This window comes from Panthera tigris, chromosome C1, assembly GCF_018350195.1.
Source record: "Panthera tigris isolate Pti1 chromosome C1, P.tigris_Pti1_mat1.1, whole genome shotgun sequence".
Classification (NCBI taxonomy): domain Eukaryota; kingdom Metazoa; phylum Chordata; class Mammalia; order Carnivora; family Felidae; genus Panthera; species Panthera tigris.
Window position 1 is genome coordinate 160397867 of NC_056667.1, and position 19805 is coordinate 160417671.

Here is a 19805-nt window from a genome sequence, read left to right on the forward strand (position 1 = left end):
CTCCCATAGTTCTGGAGACCAGAAGTCTGAAATCAAGGTATGGGCAGGACTGTGCTCCTCCAGAAACTTGAGAGATTCTGTTACTTGCCTCTTCCAGCTTCTGGAGGCTGTCCTCATTCCTTGGCTTGCGGCTGCTCACTCCAATCTCCACCTCCATCTTCAAATGACCTTCTTTATGTCTCTGACTTCTCTTTCTTATAAGGACACTTATCATTGGGTTTAGGAACTACTTTAGGACCTATTTTTGAGACAGAGAGAGACAGAGTACAAGCAGGGGAGGAGCAGAGACAGAAGGAGACACAGAATCTGAAGCAGGCTCCAGGCTCCGAGCTGTCAGCACAGAGCCCGAGCCAGGGCTTGAACCCACTAACCGCGAGATCATGACCTGAGCCAAAGTCACTTACTCGACTGAGCCACCCAGGCGCCCCTGCAAAGACCCTTTTTCTAAATAAGGTAACATTTTACAGTCTGGGTATTAGAACAAGGACATGTATTTTGAGGGACCACCATTCAATCCACTATAGGTGTCCTGGGTGTGGTACCAGCTGTTTTTCTGAAAGCCTAAAGAAAAGGTAAAGCAGAATAATAAGCTTTCAGGTTTCTGTCAGTGTTTCTTTTGCATAATGAATTCTGTGGGTTGGAATACATGAAATTGCAGACTGACTGGTAGAGAAAGTATCAGCCCATAGCAGTTTATATGCTTTATATTTGAAGACAGAGGAAAGCCGTTTTAATTTTTTTATTTTAATGTTTATTCATTTTTGAGACAGAGAGAGACAGAGTATGAATGGGGGAGGGGCAGAGAGAGAGGGAGACACAGGATCGGAAGCAGGCTCCAGGCTCTGAGCCATCAGCCCAGAGCCCGACTCGGGGCTCGAACTCACGAACCGTGAGATCGTGACCTGAGCCAAAGTCGGACGCTCAACCGACTGAGCCACCCAGGCGCCCCAAAGGAAAGCCGTTTTGAAAAACAATTAGATTGAGATGAGCCATGACAAGGTTACCTTTGAGGACTCCAAAAAAGATAAAAAGCTGAAATTCTGTCTGCTGACCAGCAGAAATGATGGATCATCTGGTATCTATTTTTTAACTTTTTAAGGACTGCTGGTAGACTGGTTTTAATTCTATACATCAATGTGAAGATGAGACTCTTCCCTGGTTCCCTCACCATGTTGAATTTTGTTTACTCCAGAAATTAGCCAATTTACAGAGAATCCCTAAGTCTCTTTTTAGCTAATAGTTAAACTTCCTCTCTCTGTAACAGTTCTCTTTCCACAAAGAGCTGCCTAAAAGGAACAGATCTGAAGAATTCTATGACCTGGAAAATTCACAACTACGATAGTTTAGAAGAAGTTGCCTATGTGATGAACAAAGTTCTCACACCTGAAAAACAGAGATTTTTTTTGCACCCCAGTTGTTTCCAGAAGGGGAAATGATCAAATTAAAAACAAGCAAAAAGTTCTTGAGTAAAAACAAAAGTCTTTGCTAGGTGTCTGTGGGTTAGAAGCTGCCCAGCAGGACTTTGCTAGCATATTCCAGAAGGTGGAGCAGGTGCAGTCAGAGCTCCCAGGATAACGGAGGAGCGCATCATAGCCGCTGCCCCACAAACAGGCTCTCACTTTCCCAGACTCCATTCTCCCCTCACAAGCCCACCCAGATAACCCTAACTGCCTCAGCCCCTCTTCCTTTGCATGGTTTGTTTCTGTGATTTTAAGGACAGGGAGCTACTCTTGTATTCTCTTCCTGCAGTTTTCAAAGTCACTTGAGCTCATTCTAGACAATTTGGAAAGAACAAGAAATAGAAAAGAGACAAAAGAAAATCTCCACTAGCTCCCTCATCCCAGAAGAGATCTCTGCTAACATTCTGCCATATAGTTTTCTGGTCTTTTTTCCTCCCTTCATGGTGTTTTCTAAAGTTACCATTACATCAGAAAGATAAGAGATAACAAGTTTTGGCATGGATGTGGAAAAAAGAAACACCTCGATATACAAATTGGTGCAGCTATTATGGAAAACAGTATGCTGGTTCCTTTAAAAAAAAAAAAGCTACAAATAGAAAATACCATATGACCCACTAATTCCACTTCTGGGTATATACCCAAGGGAAATGAAATCACCATCTTCAAGAGATCTTTGCACCCCTATACAAAAATTTTGCCAGGGGCAAATTTAAAAAGTTATAGAAGAAGAACAACTTTGAGGGGTGTTGTGGCTGGTAAAATGTAGGCAGTTAGGTTATAGTTCAGCTTCCATAATGTTGGAACTGATTCAGTAATTAAAACATGACTTTATCTCATCCAGTGTTTACTGATGCTTTAACACTTTACACAGTGAAATATTTTTTTTAATGTTAATTTTTGAGAGAGAGACTGAGACAGAGCACAAGCAGCAGAGGGACAGAGAGAGAGAGAGGGAGACAGAGTATCTGAAGTACGCTTCAGGCTCCAAGCTGTCAGCACAGAGCCCAACACGGGGCTCGAACCCGTGAGATCATGACCTGAGCCAAAGTCAGATGCTTAACCTACTGAGTCACCCAGGTGCCCCTACACAGTGAAATATTTCAAAATGAACAATGCCTATCCATGAAAAAACAAATATTTCCTCTTGCTACAGATGACCAGCTTTGCATTCATGTTTCTATGTTCCTTTCTCTAATCAGGGATCAGTTGTCTGCAAAACGATCTGCTTAACAGTGCTGACATGTAATCAAAAGCAACATACCAACAGAGTTTGGAGTGGTAAGATTTGTGGACTAAACTGAACCAGGTTGGTAATGGGCTAGGCCCTCCCCCAGAGTGGCTTCTGGCAACAGAAGGGTAACTTTAGGCCTTTTAGGTTTCTTGCCTTTGTACATCCTGAAAGCAGACACTGGCGAGGTAAACCTATAATTAGGGGTTATTTAGAATAGAGATTTGTGACAGACTGCAACCTGTCTGTATTCTCAAACACAGTGAAACCCCTTTCCAGCCCTTTGTCTCTTGGGTGTGTGCGGTCTATTGGAAGGTCTCTAGTTTACTGAACAACTTGGGTTCACATTACATTTCCTGAGAGAAGGAAGGGCATACGGGACCGAGAACAGCATGTCTACTGGGACATCAGCTTTGCTTTGAAATCGCATCTAAAAATGATACATCTCAGGGCACCTGGGGAGCTCAGTTAAGTGTCTGACTTTGGTTCATGTCACGATCTCGTGGTTCATGAGTTCGAGCCCCAGGTGGAGCTCTGTGCTGACAACTCAGAGCCTAGAGCCTGCTTGCATTCTGTGTCTCCCTCTCTCTGCCCCCCTCCCCTGCTTGCTCACTCTCTCTTTCAAAAATAAACATTAAGAAAAACAAAAAAAATAAAAGTGATACATCTCATTAATTCTTGCATTCTTTGTCCTAAAATCAATCATCTTGAGTTCAAGTTTGACTTAAGCTCACTTCATTATATAAGTGCTAAGTGCTCAGAACCTCAGGATCAAATTTCAAACTTAGTAATAGGAAATGGAATTCTTTGTGCATGGTGAATAAAAGCTATAGGACAACACACACCAATCCTTAAAGATAAAGCTCTTCAACAAGAGACTGGTATTTTAGAATGTTTTAGATTTAAAATTCCATCTATAATCATTTTAGTTGGTAATAAGTATTTTCTAGGTACCTATTGTATTTACAGCCCTCATACCAGATACTGTCTGTAGATGTCAGGTATGTGCTTATGAAATGTCATTCCCTGTTACCTGTTGCTGTGGCCTGGGCCCTCATCAATCTCTGCACTGAATTTCCATTCTTACTCATTTTGTGTCTTTCACTTAAAATGAACATATTTACCAGTATATGGTTAACATAGTGAATTAAGACCTTTATGAGGTACCTAAAATTGCAAGATGAACTTGCATTCCCATTTATAGGACCCTGTAAAGGGACTGAATATTTAACACTACAAATATTTATCTTGATTGACAGGACAAATGTTTCAAAATTTAAAAAAATTTTATTATGAAAAGTTTCAGATCCAAAAGAATATAAAAACCCACAGAAAGTAAAAACATAAAAGACACTCATATACCCACCACTCACATTTAACACTTTGCCATATTTGCTTCGCACTGTCTAGTTTTAAAGAAAGAATCAATGAATGATAGAGTGGGCGGAAGCCTGCATCTCCTCTTTTTTCTTCCCTCCTTGAGTTTACCTCTATCATATTTTGTTTGTGCATGTTTTTATACTTTCACAACTTAAATTATGTTTCTAAAATTTGCATAAGCGGTGCAATTTGCAGAAATGTTTGCAATTTGCTTTTTCATTCAACATTAAGATTTATCTGTATTGAGGTAAGTAAGCTAGGTCATTCATTTGAACTACTGTTCAAATGCCATTGTATGAATATGCCACTGTTTATACATCCATTTCCCTTCTGAGGGGCATTTAGTTTATTTGCAATATTTTTACTATGATACACAATGCTAGTATGAATGAACCATCCATCCCTCCAGTGCCATTAGCTCTAGCTTCAAAATAACATATCTTAAATCTGAGCACTTCTCCCCACTCCAAAACTACTCTAGTCCAAGCCATCATTTTCTCCTCCAGGGGCTCCTAAGTGACTGGAGCTTTCAATTCTGCTCCCTTTCAATCCACAGTTCACACAGCTCATGAGGTCAGATTGGGTCTGTCCTTCATCAAAATCCTTCCCATTGTACCCTACGATGAAATCCAAAGCTCTTCCCAAGGTCAGGAAGACCCCACATGATCTGGCCCCTCTCCCTTTCCCTCCCTAGCTCTCTAGTCAAGAATACTTGGCTTCTGGGGCACCTGGGTAGCTCAGGTCGCCACTCATGGTTTGTGAGTTCAAGCCCCACATCAACTGGCTGCCATCAGCCTGTTAGCATAGAGCCTGCTTCAGATCGTCTGTTCCGCCCCCTCCACCCTTCCCCCACTTGTGCTCTCCCCATTAAAAAAATAACAAATAAACATTTTTTAAAAAAAGGAATATTTGGCTTCTGCTGCTAGCTGTCTTACAGAGCCTTTGAATCAGCTGTTCATTCTGCCTGAAGTCAGCACTTCCCTCATTTGTGTATGGCTTGGTCTCTTGCTTTATTCAGGCTCCTGATCAGATAACTCCTCAGAGAAGCCTTTCCTGTTTTTCTTATCTGAATACCTCTTTCATTTCGTTTCTCCTTATCCTGCTTTTTTCTTCTCAGAAGTTATCACACCTGAAATTATCTTGTTTACTTCTGTTCCTCCACTAGAATGTAAAGTCCCTGGCCTTTGTGTCCCCAGTTCTCAGAATAGTGTCTAGTGTAATAGGCATTGTCAATACTCAACCTGAACGAATGAGACAGCACCAGCACAAGACTCAACATGCACATTCTCCAGGACACGATCTTAAAAATTTTGATGGTGAAGCACAATATGAAACACACATTTATACCAAGCACACACCCAAAGTGACACAAAGTTTCAGAAAAACAATACTCACACTTTACTACTCCTAAATTTTTTTTACCCAATTTCAAAAAGAGAAAATGTGCTAGCTGTAATCCAGTAAATTGATTTCACAATTCACCTGCAGTGTGAAAAACTGTGTTTACAACTGGAAGTGGTTTTGCTGGGTTTTACTAAAGATTTCTGAACTGCCCTCCAAAGTAAAATAAAATTACGCTACTAACATCATTGCAGCAATTTCCTCATATCCTTACCAATACCTGGTCTTATCAGGCTTTTCCATTTTCGCCAGTCTGAGTGGAACTATCGCTTTGTTTTAACTTGCATCTTCCTACTTACTAAAAAGACTGACAGCTTAACCTTAAAAAAAAAAAAAAATTGTGTAAACTAAATTACTTTCTAGTGCCCCAAGAGATCTAAGAATTTTCCTATCAGAACTTTTCAGAGTTCAAGTGGCTTAATCTTCCCTTACTTTATGCATTTCACAATTCCAAATTCTCACATACTTAAATTGTAGTGTCACAAAACTGTATCCCCAAGGACACCTCACTAACCACAATTTTAGTTCTTTCACCATTTATATGGTTATTTACTCAACAGTTATTGACCGCCCCCCCATCCCCAACACTGCCAAGAATTTCCCCAGACAAACCGCCTCCCCTGGCGCCTACCTTCGAGACCATGAGTTCTTTGTCCCTTGCACTGTCACAGAATGACCATGGCCAAGGCGTTAGTTTTAGAAAGACTCTTAGACTCCGACCAAGACCCTCCCAATTCTTCCAATCCATTGTTCTCTAGCATTACTTGCTCCCAAGTTTTTGTATTCAATACATCCAGAGAGGAACGCGGTGTATTCACGCATGCTCTCTTACTGCAAAGGAATTCTTCCCCCAGAGAAAAGTTTTTTAAGGGCGAAAATTCGAATGTTTTCATTTCAAGCACTTGTTTTAAATGAGAGATTATAATTAGGGTTTTTTAAAGCAACCCAAATTATTTTACTTTTTCTTCTGAAAGCTACTTTATTTCTGCTCTCTACAAAAAATGCTTAAAAAGTCACACCTTACTGCGTCGGAATGTCAGGTTTGATTCAAAAGGCAGATGAAAAACATCTCACGTTCATTCCAATTTCGGTAATTATAAATTCTGACAAAAAATATGATCGCCAAACCACATTAATAGCCTTTAGGTTCTATCCCGACAGATAAATTCTAAAGGCTTTAGAATCCCGCAGATAAGTCTTAACTAATAGCAACCCCTTTTTTTCTAATTTCAAAATCACAAGGCTTATGTAAAACGACAACACAGCTTCGGGTGCTTTCTGGAATGAAACGTCAGGAGTTACCCCATTTAATCGCTTCAGATAACGATGTGGTTACCAAATACGAGGTGCCTCACTCAGGACAGCGACTGGGCTAATAAAGATTGTAGTTCGTGCTTAATTCTTTGATTTTTATATCTAATGATGTAAACCGCACGTCGCAATTAAAGTGCTAAATGCCAAGATCCCCAAGACTCCCGCGCTGCTCTCCATTACCCCGTATCTGCACTTTTCCTCTCTCAGCCCGGAATTCATGCAAATCAGCCTGGTAACCCCGAGGCAATACGAACCTCTTTCGCGCCATTCGCTCAGGACCGTGCAGCGACGTAAAGAGAGTGGTCCTGGAGCTCTAAAAGGGTCGTTTTTCTACGGTGGCTTTTGGAGATTCCTAGGTTCTTGCTCAAGGTCATAATATTTGGGGGGTGGCTTTTTCCCCCCGGCGCCGAGCACGTCTCGCTCCTGGACACGCGGTTACCACAGCTTGCAGGACCTGCGCCCCAACGCGGGAAAGCCGGCCGGAGCCCCGCCCCTCCGGGCCCGGGTCTGGGCGCCCCGCCCGCCTGCCGCATCTCCTGCTCCTTCGGCTCACTGGGACCGCGGCTCGCGCGGTGCTTGGCTCTCCCAGCTCTGAGCGCCGGCCTGGGCACCCGCCACCGGCATGGACGCTCGCCGCGTGCGGGTGAGCGCTAGGCGGACTAACCCGAGGGGCGGGTGCGGTGGGCGCTGGGCGCGGAACGACTCCTTCCAACTACCGCGGACGGAGTTAACTGGTGGCCGTCTTGGGCGGCATCCGTTTAGGCAAACCCCAGGTTTTGTGCATTTTGGGTAATTCGGTGCGCGGGGCCGGCGCCGCCTCGTGCGCAGGCTGTTCGGAGATGTGAGCAGTTTGCAGGGTTGGCCGCGCCAGAGAACCTGAGGCCACGTGCGCTCTAAGTGCACGTGCGCCCGGGGCCAGACAGTAGCCGGGGCTGGCGGGTTCCCCATTGTGTCTGCCGGCCTGAGCCCGGACGGAGAGGAGCGCCACCCTCCCTGCTCCCTGCGGCTTGCCCTGCAGCCGCCCAGCCCTTTCCAGTGTGCAGCCATGGGCGGGCGGGTGGCTCGCTGTGGCTTGACTTGTGCGCAGTGGGGCGGGGGGGGAGGGGGACCTTGGACGCGGTCCCCACGGGATTTTGCGGCTGCCACACCGGCATCCGCTTCTAACCGCCGAGGGTCGGTGGGTTTGAAGTTTAAAGGTGTTGCAAAAACGGTCTCTTTAGAATTTGCGTTGCACACGTGGGGGGAGGTGTCTCTAGTTCAGGGTGGTGGTTAAGAGCACTTAAAGGATCTGGTGGTCCAAACTGTTCGCCCACCATTTGCTCGCTTTCCATTCATCAGCCTTACTCGCAGCTGCAGGACGTTGCCCTGAATGGAACGTTACTTTTTGCTCTAACGGAAACCGGAACGTAGGGTCTGCCCCAGGAGAGGTTAGAAGATGGGGGCTGGGTGAAAAGGAAGAAAGTGACATGCTGAAAATAAATACAGATTAACACAAGTGGGGAAGCTGGGGTTCTCGTGGGGGTGGGGTGGGAGTGGACGTGTTGGGGGCGTGGTTTCAAAGACAGCTCTGCTGGGTGTAACCGGGCGTAGCTTTCAGGTAGAAGAAAGCCTTGGGCAAATTGGGCTTGGAATCTGACGGACCTGGGTTTAAATGTGGGCCATCCTGTGACTTGAGTAACCCACTTCACGTCTCGTGCCTCAGCTTTCCCGTCTGTTAAATGGGAAGAACGACAGCACCTTTGTTACAAGGAATTAATGTGAAAACATGCTTAGTGCCTGGCAGGAAAATAAAAACACCTACTAAATGGTATAGTTACCGGCCTGCCGGAAAAGTTCAACTTAGCCATAACCATTTGCCTTTTTCTATGTCTTTTCCTCCACCTGTTAACTGAGTCTTGGCATGTGCTGACTTGTTAAAGCCCAGCATATGTTTCCCTGTCGGCTTCCAGTAGACTGCCTGCCTTGAGGCTGTCTTGGGCCTTTGACTGCTTGCAGGTAGATTGATGAGTAAATGGTGATAATTGCTGCAGCAGTGCAAGGTGCGCTGCTGTTTTAGGAGATTGCAGAATTGGGTTCTCCTGCCAACTGTGTCAGCTTGGGCGCTCTATTTCACCTCCCTGGAGCCTTGAGTTTCCTCACCTGGAAAATAGGGTGTTTCTGAGAACCCTTCTAATGGGTACTAGTTCTACGTATTATCACATTTTCTTCCCTTTCTAAAAGGACAAAAGACGTCATTTTATTTGCAAGAGATTGAAATGAAATGCAGAATGTTAGGTGTACAAAGAAGGTCAAGAGTGTTCTTTCCATGGGGCGCCTGGGTGGCTCATTCGGATTCTTGGTTTCTGCTCAGGTCATGATCTTATGGTTAATGAGTTGGAGCCTCTAAGCTCCCCTCCCCTCTATGGGCTCTGCGCTGCTTGGGACTCTCTCTCTGCCCTCCCTGCCAAATAAATAAATAAAACTTAAAAAAAAGAAAAAAGAATGTTCATTTCACCTGACACCACACATCTTGGCATTATTTTGTGGGACCCATAGCAGAGCTTGCCTTCCAAAGTTTTCAGTGTGAGGAATCACTTTTGTTGCACGGCCATATTTAAGAAAATTAAAATACAGGATCTAATACAACACTTAAGGAATCTCATTACATATTAAGAAATGGCAGAAACTGCTGTTTTAACAGGAGATAGACACCAATTTCATTTTTTTGTGAGCAATGCCAGGTTGTTCGGTGTTTAACAAGTAATCTACAAGTAATTTGTGACTTAACAGAAGGACTTCTAAAAATTTAAGACTTGTACAGCAAGGAGACGGGAGAACTGAATATCAGGCCAGGCTAGTGGAGCGCTGAAGTGGAATCAGGCATTCTACCTGGGTTTGGAGTACTGTTTGACCTTTAACTTGGCTCCTTGTATGTTTGTTCACTGAGTTGATGTACTTGATTTATAAGGACTTGTGCTGAAATCACTATACCCTTCCTGGTTGGAACAGGGCCTGTTTGAAAGCCTGCCATCTTGAAATAGAGGTGCTGCCCAGTTTTTGTAGTTTGGGAAATTAGCATCACAGTACAGAGCCCAAAGCTTATATAAAAAGACCTCATTAGGTTGATTTTGGCCGAGGAACTCTACCATTTTGTACTTTTGAAAATTTCCTTTTAGAAGTGCAATTTAATGTTTTTTATTAACAGGCAGATTTTAGGAGGTCAGCATGAAACCCCTTGGGAACTCAGTATAACTCTCAGCTTGGTGGGAAGAAAGGTGCACAGTGAGGTAGCCCTATAGATGTTTCATTATTTTGATAAATGTCCTTAACAATATCCCTTCAAAGGGATCCCCTTCCTTTTATGGTTTTACCGGGTTTTGAAAATATTTTTGTAGCATTTGCAAATCCTCCTTTTTCTGTATAGGGCATAAGAAATGGTAATATCGACTCTGCGCTGTTTCAACCTACTAAATTCAAAAATGATGTCTTTAGTTAGTGTAGTAAGTGTCCCACTTAATAGTATTGCCATTTTCCTTTGCAGCAAAAGGGTCACGGAGTAAAGAAGAACTTAAAGAAATTTAGATACGTGAAGTTGATTTCCATGGAAACCTCGTCATCCTCTGATGACAGTTGTGACAGCTTTGCTTCTGATAATTTTGCAAACACGGTAAGTGCTGCCTGAGAATAAACAGAATTGAGTCTGCAGTGCTCAAAATGCCCCCAAATGCTTTGTGCGTGATTAAAACTGCTTGCTTTTTGCCTGCATTTCTACACAGCCGCTAGGAAAATACAGTATGCATTGTAATTTCATTTCATTTTTTGCTGTGGTTCTAGGTAGTAATTGTTGGAGGTAGATTAGCTACTTATTCTATCCTTTTGAAATGTCGCCTAACCTAACATGCTTGATGATTTGCCATAACAACTCAGAAATCATTTGTAAACCTCTGAACCATTTTTCTTTGTAACAAAAGCTGTTCTCTTGTAGTGCACTTGTAAATGTGATTTGCTCTCTGCACGGTTTATGGAAAATTGGTTCTTGAAAAAGGGGGAAAATGCACAACCACATTTATTTATTTATTTTACAGAAACCTAAATTCAGGTCAGATATCAGTGAAGAACTGGCAAATGTTTTTTATGAGGACTCTGATAATGAATCTTTCTGCGGCTTTTCAGAAAGTGAGGTGCAAGATGTGTTAGACCATTGTGGATTTTTACAGAAACCAAGGCCAGATGTCACTAAAGAACTGGCCAGTATTTTTCATGCCGACTCTGACGATGAATCATTTTGCGGTTTCTCAGAGAGTGAGATACAAGATGGAATGGTGAGTTTGAGAACCAATATCAAGAAGTAAGGTGCATTTACAGGCATGACACGCTTGTTTTAAAAAAGTTTTTTTCTTGTAATTTTCATTTTAGTCATGCCAGGAAATTTTGTTGACCTTTTTAAAATTTTGAGTTCTTTTCTTCATGTCTTATAGCAGTTTTTACTGATGTAGTCCTACTTGTAAAGCTTGAACATTTTGTAGGCTCTGAAAATCTTGGAAACTGGTAAGATAAAATTGACCGACCTCCAGATTTCTGTTGCCACAAAAATCTACCCTGATGATCAGAAGCACACATGTCCTCCAGATCAGCCACGTTCACATTGAAGTTCAAGTGCCCAGCCCAGTACCGGCCTGGCATGGGGCAGGCCTTTGGTAAATGTTGGTTCCCATGGTGGATCTCACATACATCTGCATCCAGAAAACCTGTGATAACTCATGTGCAGGAGTTCGAGTGCAGATAATGACAATTAGGACCCTTCATGCTTTGACTTTGGCTCCTTGGCTGGCTTTTCTTGTGCACGCTGCCTTGCCCATAACCTCTGTCATTCTGCTCAGGCCACTGCTGCTGCTGCACATCAGTCCCACTCTCCCTGAGCATACTGTTTAGTTCTGCAGACTCTTGTGAACAAGACTGTCTCAACAAAGGAAGCAGTGTGTTGATTTATAGTCAGGTGCGTGCTCTTCAGCTCATGGTGGTCTGATGTGGGGCCACTCCCGGGGACCACACTGACCCTGACTTAAAAGGACACCTGGCCACGGAGTGTTTATCACTATCTAACTCTGTGGTAATGTAACATTTCCCCTAAGAAGTGACGGTGGTCCAAATCAGTGCATATCAGGAATTATTACTGGTCTGCAAATACTGGATGTGACCCAAACATTGTCTACAGCCTGAGTCATTTCTGGACAATGTTTCCATTCTTTGTGGTTGCTGTTTGTTTCGATTAATAACATGCCAATCAATTAAAAGTCTTAAGAACTCATAAAAGTTTGTCATTTTCTCCTAATCATGCATACTAAAAGTACATGAAGAATACTAAAAGCTGTTCAGATTTCAGAAATGTTTGAATGTTAAAAAAAAAAATGGCTCTTCCATTTCTGGGACTTTTATGAGTGATATTTTTTCCTTTCTCACTTTTTTTCAACCATCACCACAGTCGATTTAGAATGTTTTCATCCCCTCCCGCAAAACCCTGTTCCCATGAACATCCTTTCCCAATATCCTCAATCGGCAACCACCAATCTATCTTCTACTGTTAGAGGTTTGCTATTTTGGACAGCATATAAATGAATGCAGTCTTTTGTGACTGGCTTCTTTCACTTCACGAAGTGTTTTCAAGGTTCTTCCATGTTGTGGTATGTGCTAGTACTTGATAACTTTTTTACTGCTGAATGATATTTTCTGAAAATACTACATTGTATTTATCCTATTCATCAGTTGATGGATTTTTGGATTGATTGTACCTTTTGGCTATTGTGAATGGTACTTCTTTGAACATTCATGATCAAGTTTTTGGGTGGACATATATTCTTGGAGTATATATATGATTGGATTATATAGTAACTCTGGCCTTTTAATGAACTGACAAGCTGTTTTCCTAAGTAGCGGCACCATTTTACATTCCCACCTGTAGTGTAGGCGGGTTCCAGTTTCTCTATATCCTTCTCATACATTCTTGTTACTGATTCAGTTCTACTAGTAGGTAATGAAGCAGTATCTTGTGATTCTGATTTGTTTTTCCCTAATGGATAATTTTAATACATCTTTAATGGTGGAAATTTACTTTTGGAATCTCCTTTTTTTCTCTTTCTCTAATTTTTAAATTTTCAATAAGATGATTAGAGAGCTATCTAGAGTAGTCAAATTCATAGCGACAGAAAGTAGAATGGTGGTTGCCAGAAGCCAGGGGTGGAATGGGGAGTTAGTATTTCATGGGTACGGTTTCAGTTTGGGAAGATGAAAAAGTTTTGGAGATGGATTGTGGTGATGGTTACACAATGTGAATGTATTTAATGCCACTGAACTATACACTTAAAAATGGTTAAAATGGTGGGGCACCTGCACGGCTCGGTCAGTTAATGGTCCAACTTTTGATCTCAGCTCAGGTCTTGATATCATGGTCAGGAGTTTAAGGCCCGTGTTGGGTTCCACGCTGGGTGTGAGGCCTACTTAAAAACAAAAACGAAAAGGTTAAAATGGTGAATTTTTATGTCACATATATTTACTGTGAATTTTTTAAAAAGTAGATTAGAGAACAAAGACCCCTTTAATATAGTTTAATGCTATAACCACTGAAACCATGTTTATGGGAGAGCACAATTGTAGGAATTCTTGTAATAAACCAAAGGTCTATTTTTTTTAAAGAAATTTAAAAAGGAGCTAGGAATTTCACATTTCAAAAAAATGACTCAAAACCACTGGCCTAAGGGCTATGAAAATGACTTGTAATGATGTGTCTCAGATAGGCTGTGTGAGTTAACACTCAGATTGTTGTAATTCCTGATTTTGTTACCCAGAGCTATCAATTACAATTGACAGTTAAAGTATTCAGTTAAAATTTATTTGATGCCATTGTCTCTTGTCCAAAAGGAATTTGGTAGTCATACTGGTGCAGCCTTTGGGACAATCAGCAAGTCATTAACGATTCTATTGTTCCCACCCAATTAACTAGAGACTGCAGTCAGACCACACTGGCTGCAGGACCCGAAGCCAGTGCAGAAGGTCGGGACCCCTCCGCGTGGCCATGAAGTTTCCAACTCAGAACACCAGGGGAGCCGCCAACAAGAGAGCAGCACCCCCAGAACCCTCTGAGAATTCTGTGACCGATTCCAGTTCTGATTCAGAAGATGAAAATGGCATGAATTTTTTGGAGAAAAGAGCTTTAAATATAAAGCAAAACAAAGCAATGGTAGGTATCTGACTTTGTGCTAAAATTCTTCCTGGCCTTTCTCTAAGCCGCTTGTTGCTTATATCTGTCCTAAGAATTATTTTCAGTGTAGCTGTGAAGTCTTCATAAAATATGCTTTAAGACGTGCTTCTTTTTCCTAAATTCCTAAAAAATTTCCTTAAAAAATCTTTTTTAATCATTAAAGTCTTGGTAAATGTATAAGTTAAATCAAACTCGAGATGTGCTACTGTAATTTCATTTTTGGCAAGTAACCTAAACTAATAATTTCTGTTGAATTTCTTCCCTTTTTAGCTTGCAAAACTAATGTCAGAATTAGAAAGTTTCCCTGGCTCATTCCCTGGAAGGCGTTCCCTACCAGGCCCCAGTTCGGTAAGTGTGATCCTTATTTGTATAATAGTATTATGGACAGGTCTAATGTAGATTTGTTATTTTAAAATCCAATTTCCTTATTTTGTGTAGTCCTACAGACAAAGAGGAAGTAGAGAAAACCTTCTAACCGATCTCTGGGACCTCTTCTGTACATCCCAGGGCAGGTGGGGCCTCCCCAAGCCATGCTTCTGCAGTGCTTAAACTAACCCTTTGGATTGGTTCTTTCTCTCCTTCCCAACTCAGCTAAGCCCCTCAAGCACAGGGAGTAAATACTGAAAAAAAATTTTTTTTTTCTTAGCATTAGTATATTCCTTCTACATAATAGATGCATAATAATAGGTTTTTAGTAACTGAGAATGAGAAAAAAGAAGGAAAAAACAATTTTGTTTTTTAATGTTTGTTTAGTTTTGAGAGAGAGTGCATGCAGGGGAGGGGCAGAGAAAGGACAGAGGATCCAGAGCAGGCTCTGTGCTGACAGCAGCAAGCCCGACCCGGGGCTGGAACTCCCAACCCGTGAGATCATGACCTGAACCAAGTCAAACGCTCAACTGACTGAGCCACCCAGACACCCCAGAAAAAGCAATTTCTTAACCAAGTGATGGTCTACTATATGTGATTCTTTTCTGAGGAACTAAGCTGGTGCAACTAAGGGGAATTTGGGGTGCATGCTGTGGTACAAAAGGAAAGACTTCCTTTCCCCACCTCTTCCTGAGGAAAAAGGAAAGAAGCAAGCAAGAAAAAGAAGGAAAACCATATACATACATTTTTCTCTGGCTCAATATAGAAATAGAATGTTTCAGAGCTCGAGATGTTGTAGAAGTGGTGGTGGTGGTGTTTTTGGTTTTGGGGAAAACAAGAACTATTCTTTCATCTTCATTAAGTGGAAGAATAAGTAGATGATCTCTCAGTTTGAGAGGAAACAGCTTGGTATTAGAAAAGCAGAATTATGGCGCGCCTGGGTGGCTCAGCGGGTTGAGTGTCAGACCTCGGCTTGGGTCATGATCTCACAGTGTGAGTTCAGGCCCCGCATTGGGCTCTGTGCTTATAGCTTGGAGCTTGGAGCCTGCTTCAGATTCTGTGTCTTCTCGCTCTCTGCCCCTCCCCTGTGTACACACGCGTGCTCTCTCTCTCTCTTTTTCTCTCTCAAAAATAAACATTTAAAAATTTTAAGAAAAAACAATTACAATAGGTCTATCATTTGGGGGCTCATTTTCTCATGAATTCTAGAAGGAACAAAGAATTAGGAAATGGAGCTCTCCTTTTACTTTTACAAAAACATACTTAAAGAGAAGGTGCCACAGAACCCTCATTCTGGAATAAATGGGTTCCATCATATGTGTTTTGTTTAGCAATCAAAGACAACCCGGAGGCGTACATTCCCAGGTGTTGCTTCCAGAAGAAACCCTGAACGGAGAGCTCGTCCTCTCACCAGGTCAAGGTCCCGGATCCTTGGGTCCCTTAGTGCTCTGCCCCCAGAAGAGGAGGAGGAAGAGGAGGAAGATAAATTCATGTTGGTGAGAAAGAGGAAGACCATGGACAACTACATGAATGTGAGTTCTCCACATTTGTGCTCGCCCTTCCGTTTATCGCCTTCCACAGGTCCAGCGTCCGATACACAGCACAGGGACACACGCAGCCTCAACGCCAGATGACCCGTGGTAAACATGCTTCTCAAACCGTTCAAAATTGTTAATGCCACATATGCTATCAAATAGATGGGCTTTGTTATTAGATGAGCAGGTCAAAGGTTTCTTCACCTTTTCTTAATGTCGGAATCATTTCCATAATGTTGTCCCCAATATCCTTAGTAAACTTAACAACTTGCATCTTCTCCATAAGCTCTAAAACAGATTTCTAGGTTGAATTCTTTGTGGAGAAATTACAAATCCTGTATCTGAGATTCAGAACTGGGGAGCACCAGTAAGAGCGCTATTCCATGATTTTTGTCATGCAGGAAGAAGACGTGCCCAGAAATCGTCGTGCCGGATCCATGACCCTCCCACATATAATTCGCCCTGTGGAAGAAATTACAGAGGAAGAGCTGGAGAACATCTGTAATAACTCTCGAGAGAAGATCTATAACCGTTCATTGGTACAAGCCTCTAAATTGTTATCTGTGAACGTGAATGTCTGTGAAAGGATAGCTTCTATCCTTAGAGTTTTGCTAATGTTAAAGGTCTCACCATGTGGGATACGTGCCTGTGTGGTTGTGTTTTTTTTTTTTTTTTTCTTTTCATAGAAGAAAAGAGAGTTTTTAGCATCTTTGGAATATAGACCTCTTGGTCTGCAATAGTAGTATTTGCTTAGTAAGCCTTTGGTAGCAGTTGATCTTTTCTCAATTTAGAAATTGATTCAGCATATATCTACTATATACACAGGTGCTGGGTGTATGGTGGTATACTAAAGATAAAAAAGGATTTGGGTGGGGTTTTGGTTTTTTTTTGTGTTTGCATAAGATGTTTTAGTAGAGAACACTAGTGTTGATAATATTAACTATAGCATGTGCCAATTGAATAAAAGCAGTACGCCTGAAATACTTTTCATGTCCGTAGCATAAACCCATGTATGTAGATTTGAAATAGGATTCAAAGACGAATTGTCAGACTCCATCCACAAAGAAGGACATTCTTTATGCTATTTCTCTAAACAAAAAGCAGTATTTTGTTCTTTTTTTCCCTTATTTGCCTCTTTGTAGGGATCTACTTGCCACCAATGCCGCCAGAAAACTATCGATACCAAAACAAACTGCAGAAACCCGGAGTGTTGGGGTGTTCGTGGCCAGTTCTGTGGCCCCTGCCTTCGAAACCGTTATGGTGAAGAAGTCAAGGATGCTCTGCTGGATCCAGTAGGTGCCTCGAAGGGGTGGTGCTGTGGGCTTGAAGGTCAGCCACGAGTTGAAAGGGCCCAAAGGAGGGCATCCATGAGAGGACTGAGCCCTTATTGTTGTGGGGCATACATATTTCAGGGGAGGCCGATGAATTCATAGTGTTGGTGCTAGGTTAAGTGTGAGCCCCTTTCCAGAGTTTGTGGGACCAGGCTGTTCAGGGGATGTTGATTCTGTTTACCCCTGCTATTGCTGTGTAACTTCCTCTGCTGCATTTCCTAAGAAAATAATCCTTCGAATGTAGGAAATGACTAATGGAAATTAATCCTATTAAAAAACTTATGAAAGGTTTTTCTATTCATAAAAAAAAAAAAGATTTAAATGCAATTGATGATACCTACCTTAGATTAAAGAGAAATGGATAAGTAAGAGGAGGAAGGGAAGATTTGACTTAACTGTGCCTTTTCACAATTCTCCTTCAGAACTGGTATTGTCCGCCTTGCCGCCGAATCTGCAACTGCAGTTTCTGTCGGCAGCGAGATGGGCGGTGTGCGACTGGGGTCCTTGTGTATTTAGCCAAATACCATGGCTTTGGGAACGTGCATGCTTACTTGAAAAGGTAATTGGCTGGCTTTTCTCCCCTCCACACCCAAATCTTAACATTCATTTATGTATCTTAGTAAGAAGGTGATAGAAGTCAGAATAGCGGTTATCTCCAGGTGGTGGGAACCGCATGTTTTGACTGGAAACAGGCACATTGGGAGTCTTTTTGAATGTGAGAGACATTTTATATCATCATCTGGGTGGTGGGGACATGTACGTGTGAGTGTGTAAAAATTCAAGTTGTACATTTCAGATGTATGCACTTGACTATTTTACAACTCAGTAAAGACATTTTTAAATAATTTTTCTTGAAGTTTACTTATTTTGAGAGAGGTAGAGAATGTGAGTCGGGGAGGAGCAGAGAGGGGGGGAGAAAATCCCAAGCAGGCTCCACACAGTCAGTGGAGAACCTGATGCAGGGCTCGATCTTACAAACCTTGAGATCATGACCTGAGCCAAAATCAAGAGTCAGACACTTAAACCGACTGAGCCACCTAGGCACCCCTCAATGAAAACATTTTTAAAACAGTGAATTAAACTTTCGAAAGAAAATTCTTAGGTCGAAAACCATATCCTGACGCGTTCCCTTCTCTCTTTCAGTCTGAAACAGGAATTCGAAATGCAAGCATAGCATTTAGAAGATCCACTACCCGTCTTCCACTGTGCAAATCTTCCAAATTCAGGTTTTCAATTTTGTCATGTGATTGGAACCTGAGTTACGAATTTTGATGATCAGTCTGTTCTGTAGGAAACGCAAATCAAGTTCTCTCACTAACAAACGCGTTTCTGAGCATCACAGAGGTATATCTCTAGCTATACTGTGCCCTCCTGCTGTTTCTTTGCTTTTTCCCCCACCCCTCACCCCATTCCATCCCCCTCTATTTCCATTGGTTCCCTCCCACCATTTTGTTTCTGAATTCTTTTTGAATAGCAATTTTATGAAAGCATGTTTGATTTAACTGGCATTGAAATCGCCCTGGAATCTGCCCATAAAACCAAGCACTTAGAAACAGTAGTAACATTAACTAACTACATCTATTGAATTCCAGAGAACAGCCCTCTAACTTGTTTACGGGAAAGCAGTGAGCACAATTTATGATTTATTGTTCATACTAGTTAACCTTTTCTAACAGAATCAAGGCACACAAGTCTTAAAACCATGTGGAAAAATTGGGTAATTGTTGGGAAATGGAGTATTATTATTTTGGATGCCTCTCATGAGAATATTCCATGTATCGTGCAATTGTAGTTTGCCAAGTTTATTTCCGTTCCTATGTAAGATGTTTCAAATTCCTGATCATTTTGCATGGAAAATTGATATTAGTACTAGTCTATGACTAGTCTTTGCAGTTTTTACATTCTTGAAGTTATAAACTAGGCACGGAGTTCATGTTCAGGTTTTAAGCACTTTTGTAACAATGAGAAGTGCCTTTTTGGAGTTGGGTGACTTTCAACAATTTGTTAACTTGACAACTCTGTCCTTTTAATTTCTGGGCAGAATTCATGTGTCGCCCCTACCCCCTACCTGACCCCTTTTTGCATTAGATCGTTTTGTAGAGGTGGAATCAAAGTGTCTTTGTCTATTTTCTTTGCATGTGTAGCCTATTGCTATGGCCATTCAGTGTTTGATGCCTAATTGGACATTGAATCAATAAATGTAAATAGAGCTTTTGATCTGTAATGCTTTTATACAAAGTTTTTTATTTTAATAATAAAATGTTATATTCTAACTTGTCTGTTTTCTTTTTTATTCTTTAATAATCTTAACTGCACTGAATCCTAATTGTCTTCTCATATTTAAACAAAAGACCATTTCTACCTTTTATAGAGTCTGCCTTTTGGCTTAAGTTTCTGAAGGTTAAGGGCCAGCTCTTTTGAACAGGACCTAGCTTGGTGATATAACCAGTTGCAGTGATCAGAAAATCAGCTGAGACAACTATAGATAGAAAATAATACATGCTCATGAAGTTTTACAACTTTGTTTTCCTTTCACCATTTGCCAACCCAAGAACT

The 19805-nt window shown here is 41.8% G+C and overlaps 1 protein-coding gene across 4 annotated transcripts; it reads left to right on the forward strand.

The window, feature by feature from the left end:
- The first annotated feature begins 7299 nt into the window (after positions 1 to 7299).
- Positions 7300 to 19505, forward strand: CDCA7 (cell division cycle associated 7). Of its 4 annotated transcripts, none has more exons than XM_042997342.1 (10): positions 7300 to 7426; positions 10304 to 10429; positions 10848 to 11084; positions 13760 to 13996; positions 14288 to 14365; positions 15715 to 15915; positions 16320 to 16457; positions 17061 to 17210; positions 17672 to 17808; positions 18393 to 19505. In XM_042997342.1, the coding sequence occupies exons 1-10, from the start codon at positions 7406 to 7408 to the stop codon at positions 18421 to 18423; spliced, it is 1356 nt and encodes a 451-aa protein (XP_042853276.1). In that variant the 5' UTR covers positions 7300 to 7405; the 3' UTR covers positions 18424 to 19505. The 4 variants fall into 4 exon arrangements, with proteins under 4 accessions (XP_042853276.1, XP_042853278.1, XP_042853279.1 ...); XM_042997344.1 differs by having other exon boundaries at positions 10980 to 11084; positions 18393 to 19504; XM_042997343.1 differs by lacking the exon at positions 7300 to 7426 and adding an exon at positions 7502 to 7556 and having other exon boundaries at positions 18393 to 19504.
- Positions 19506 to 19805: the final 300 nt, after the last annotated feature.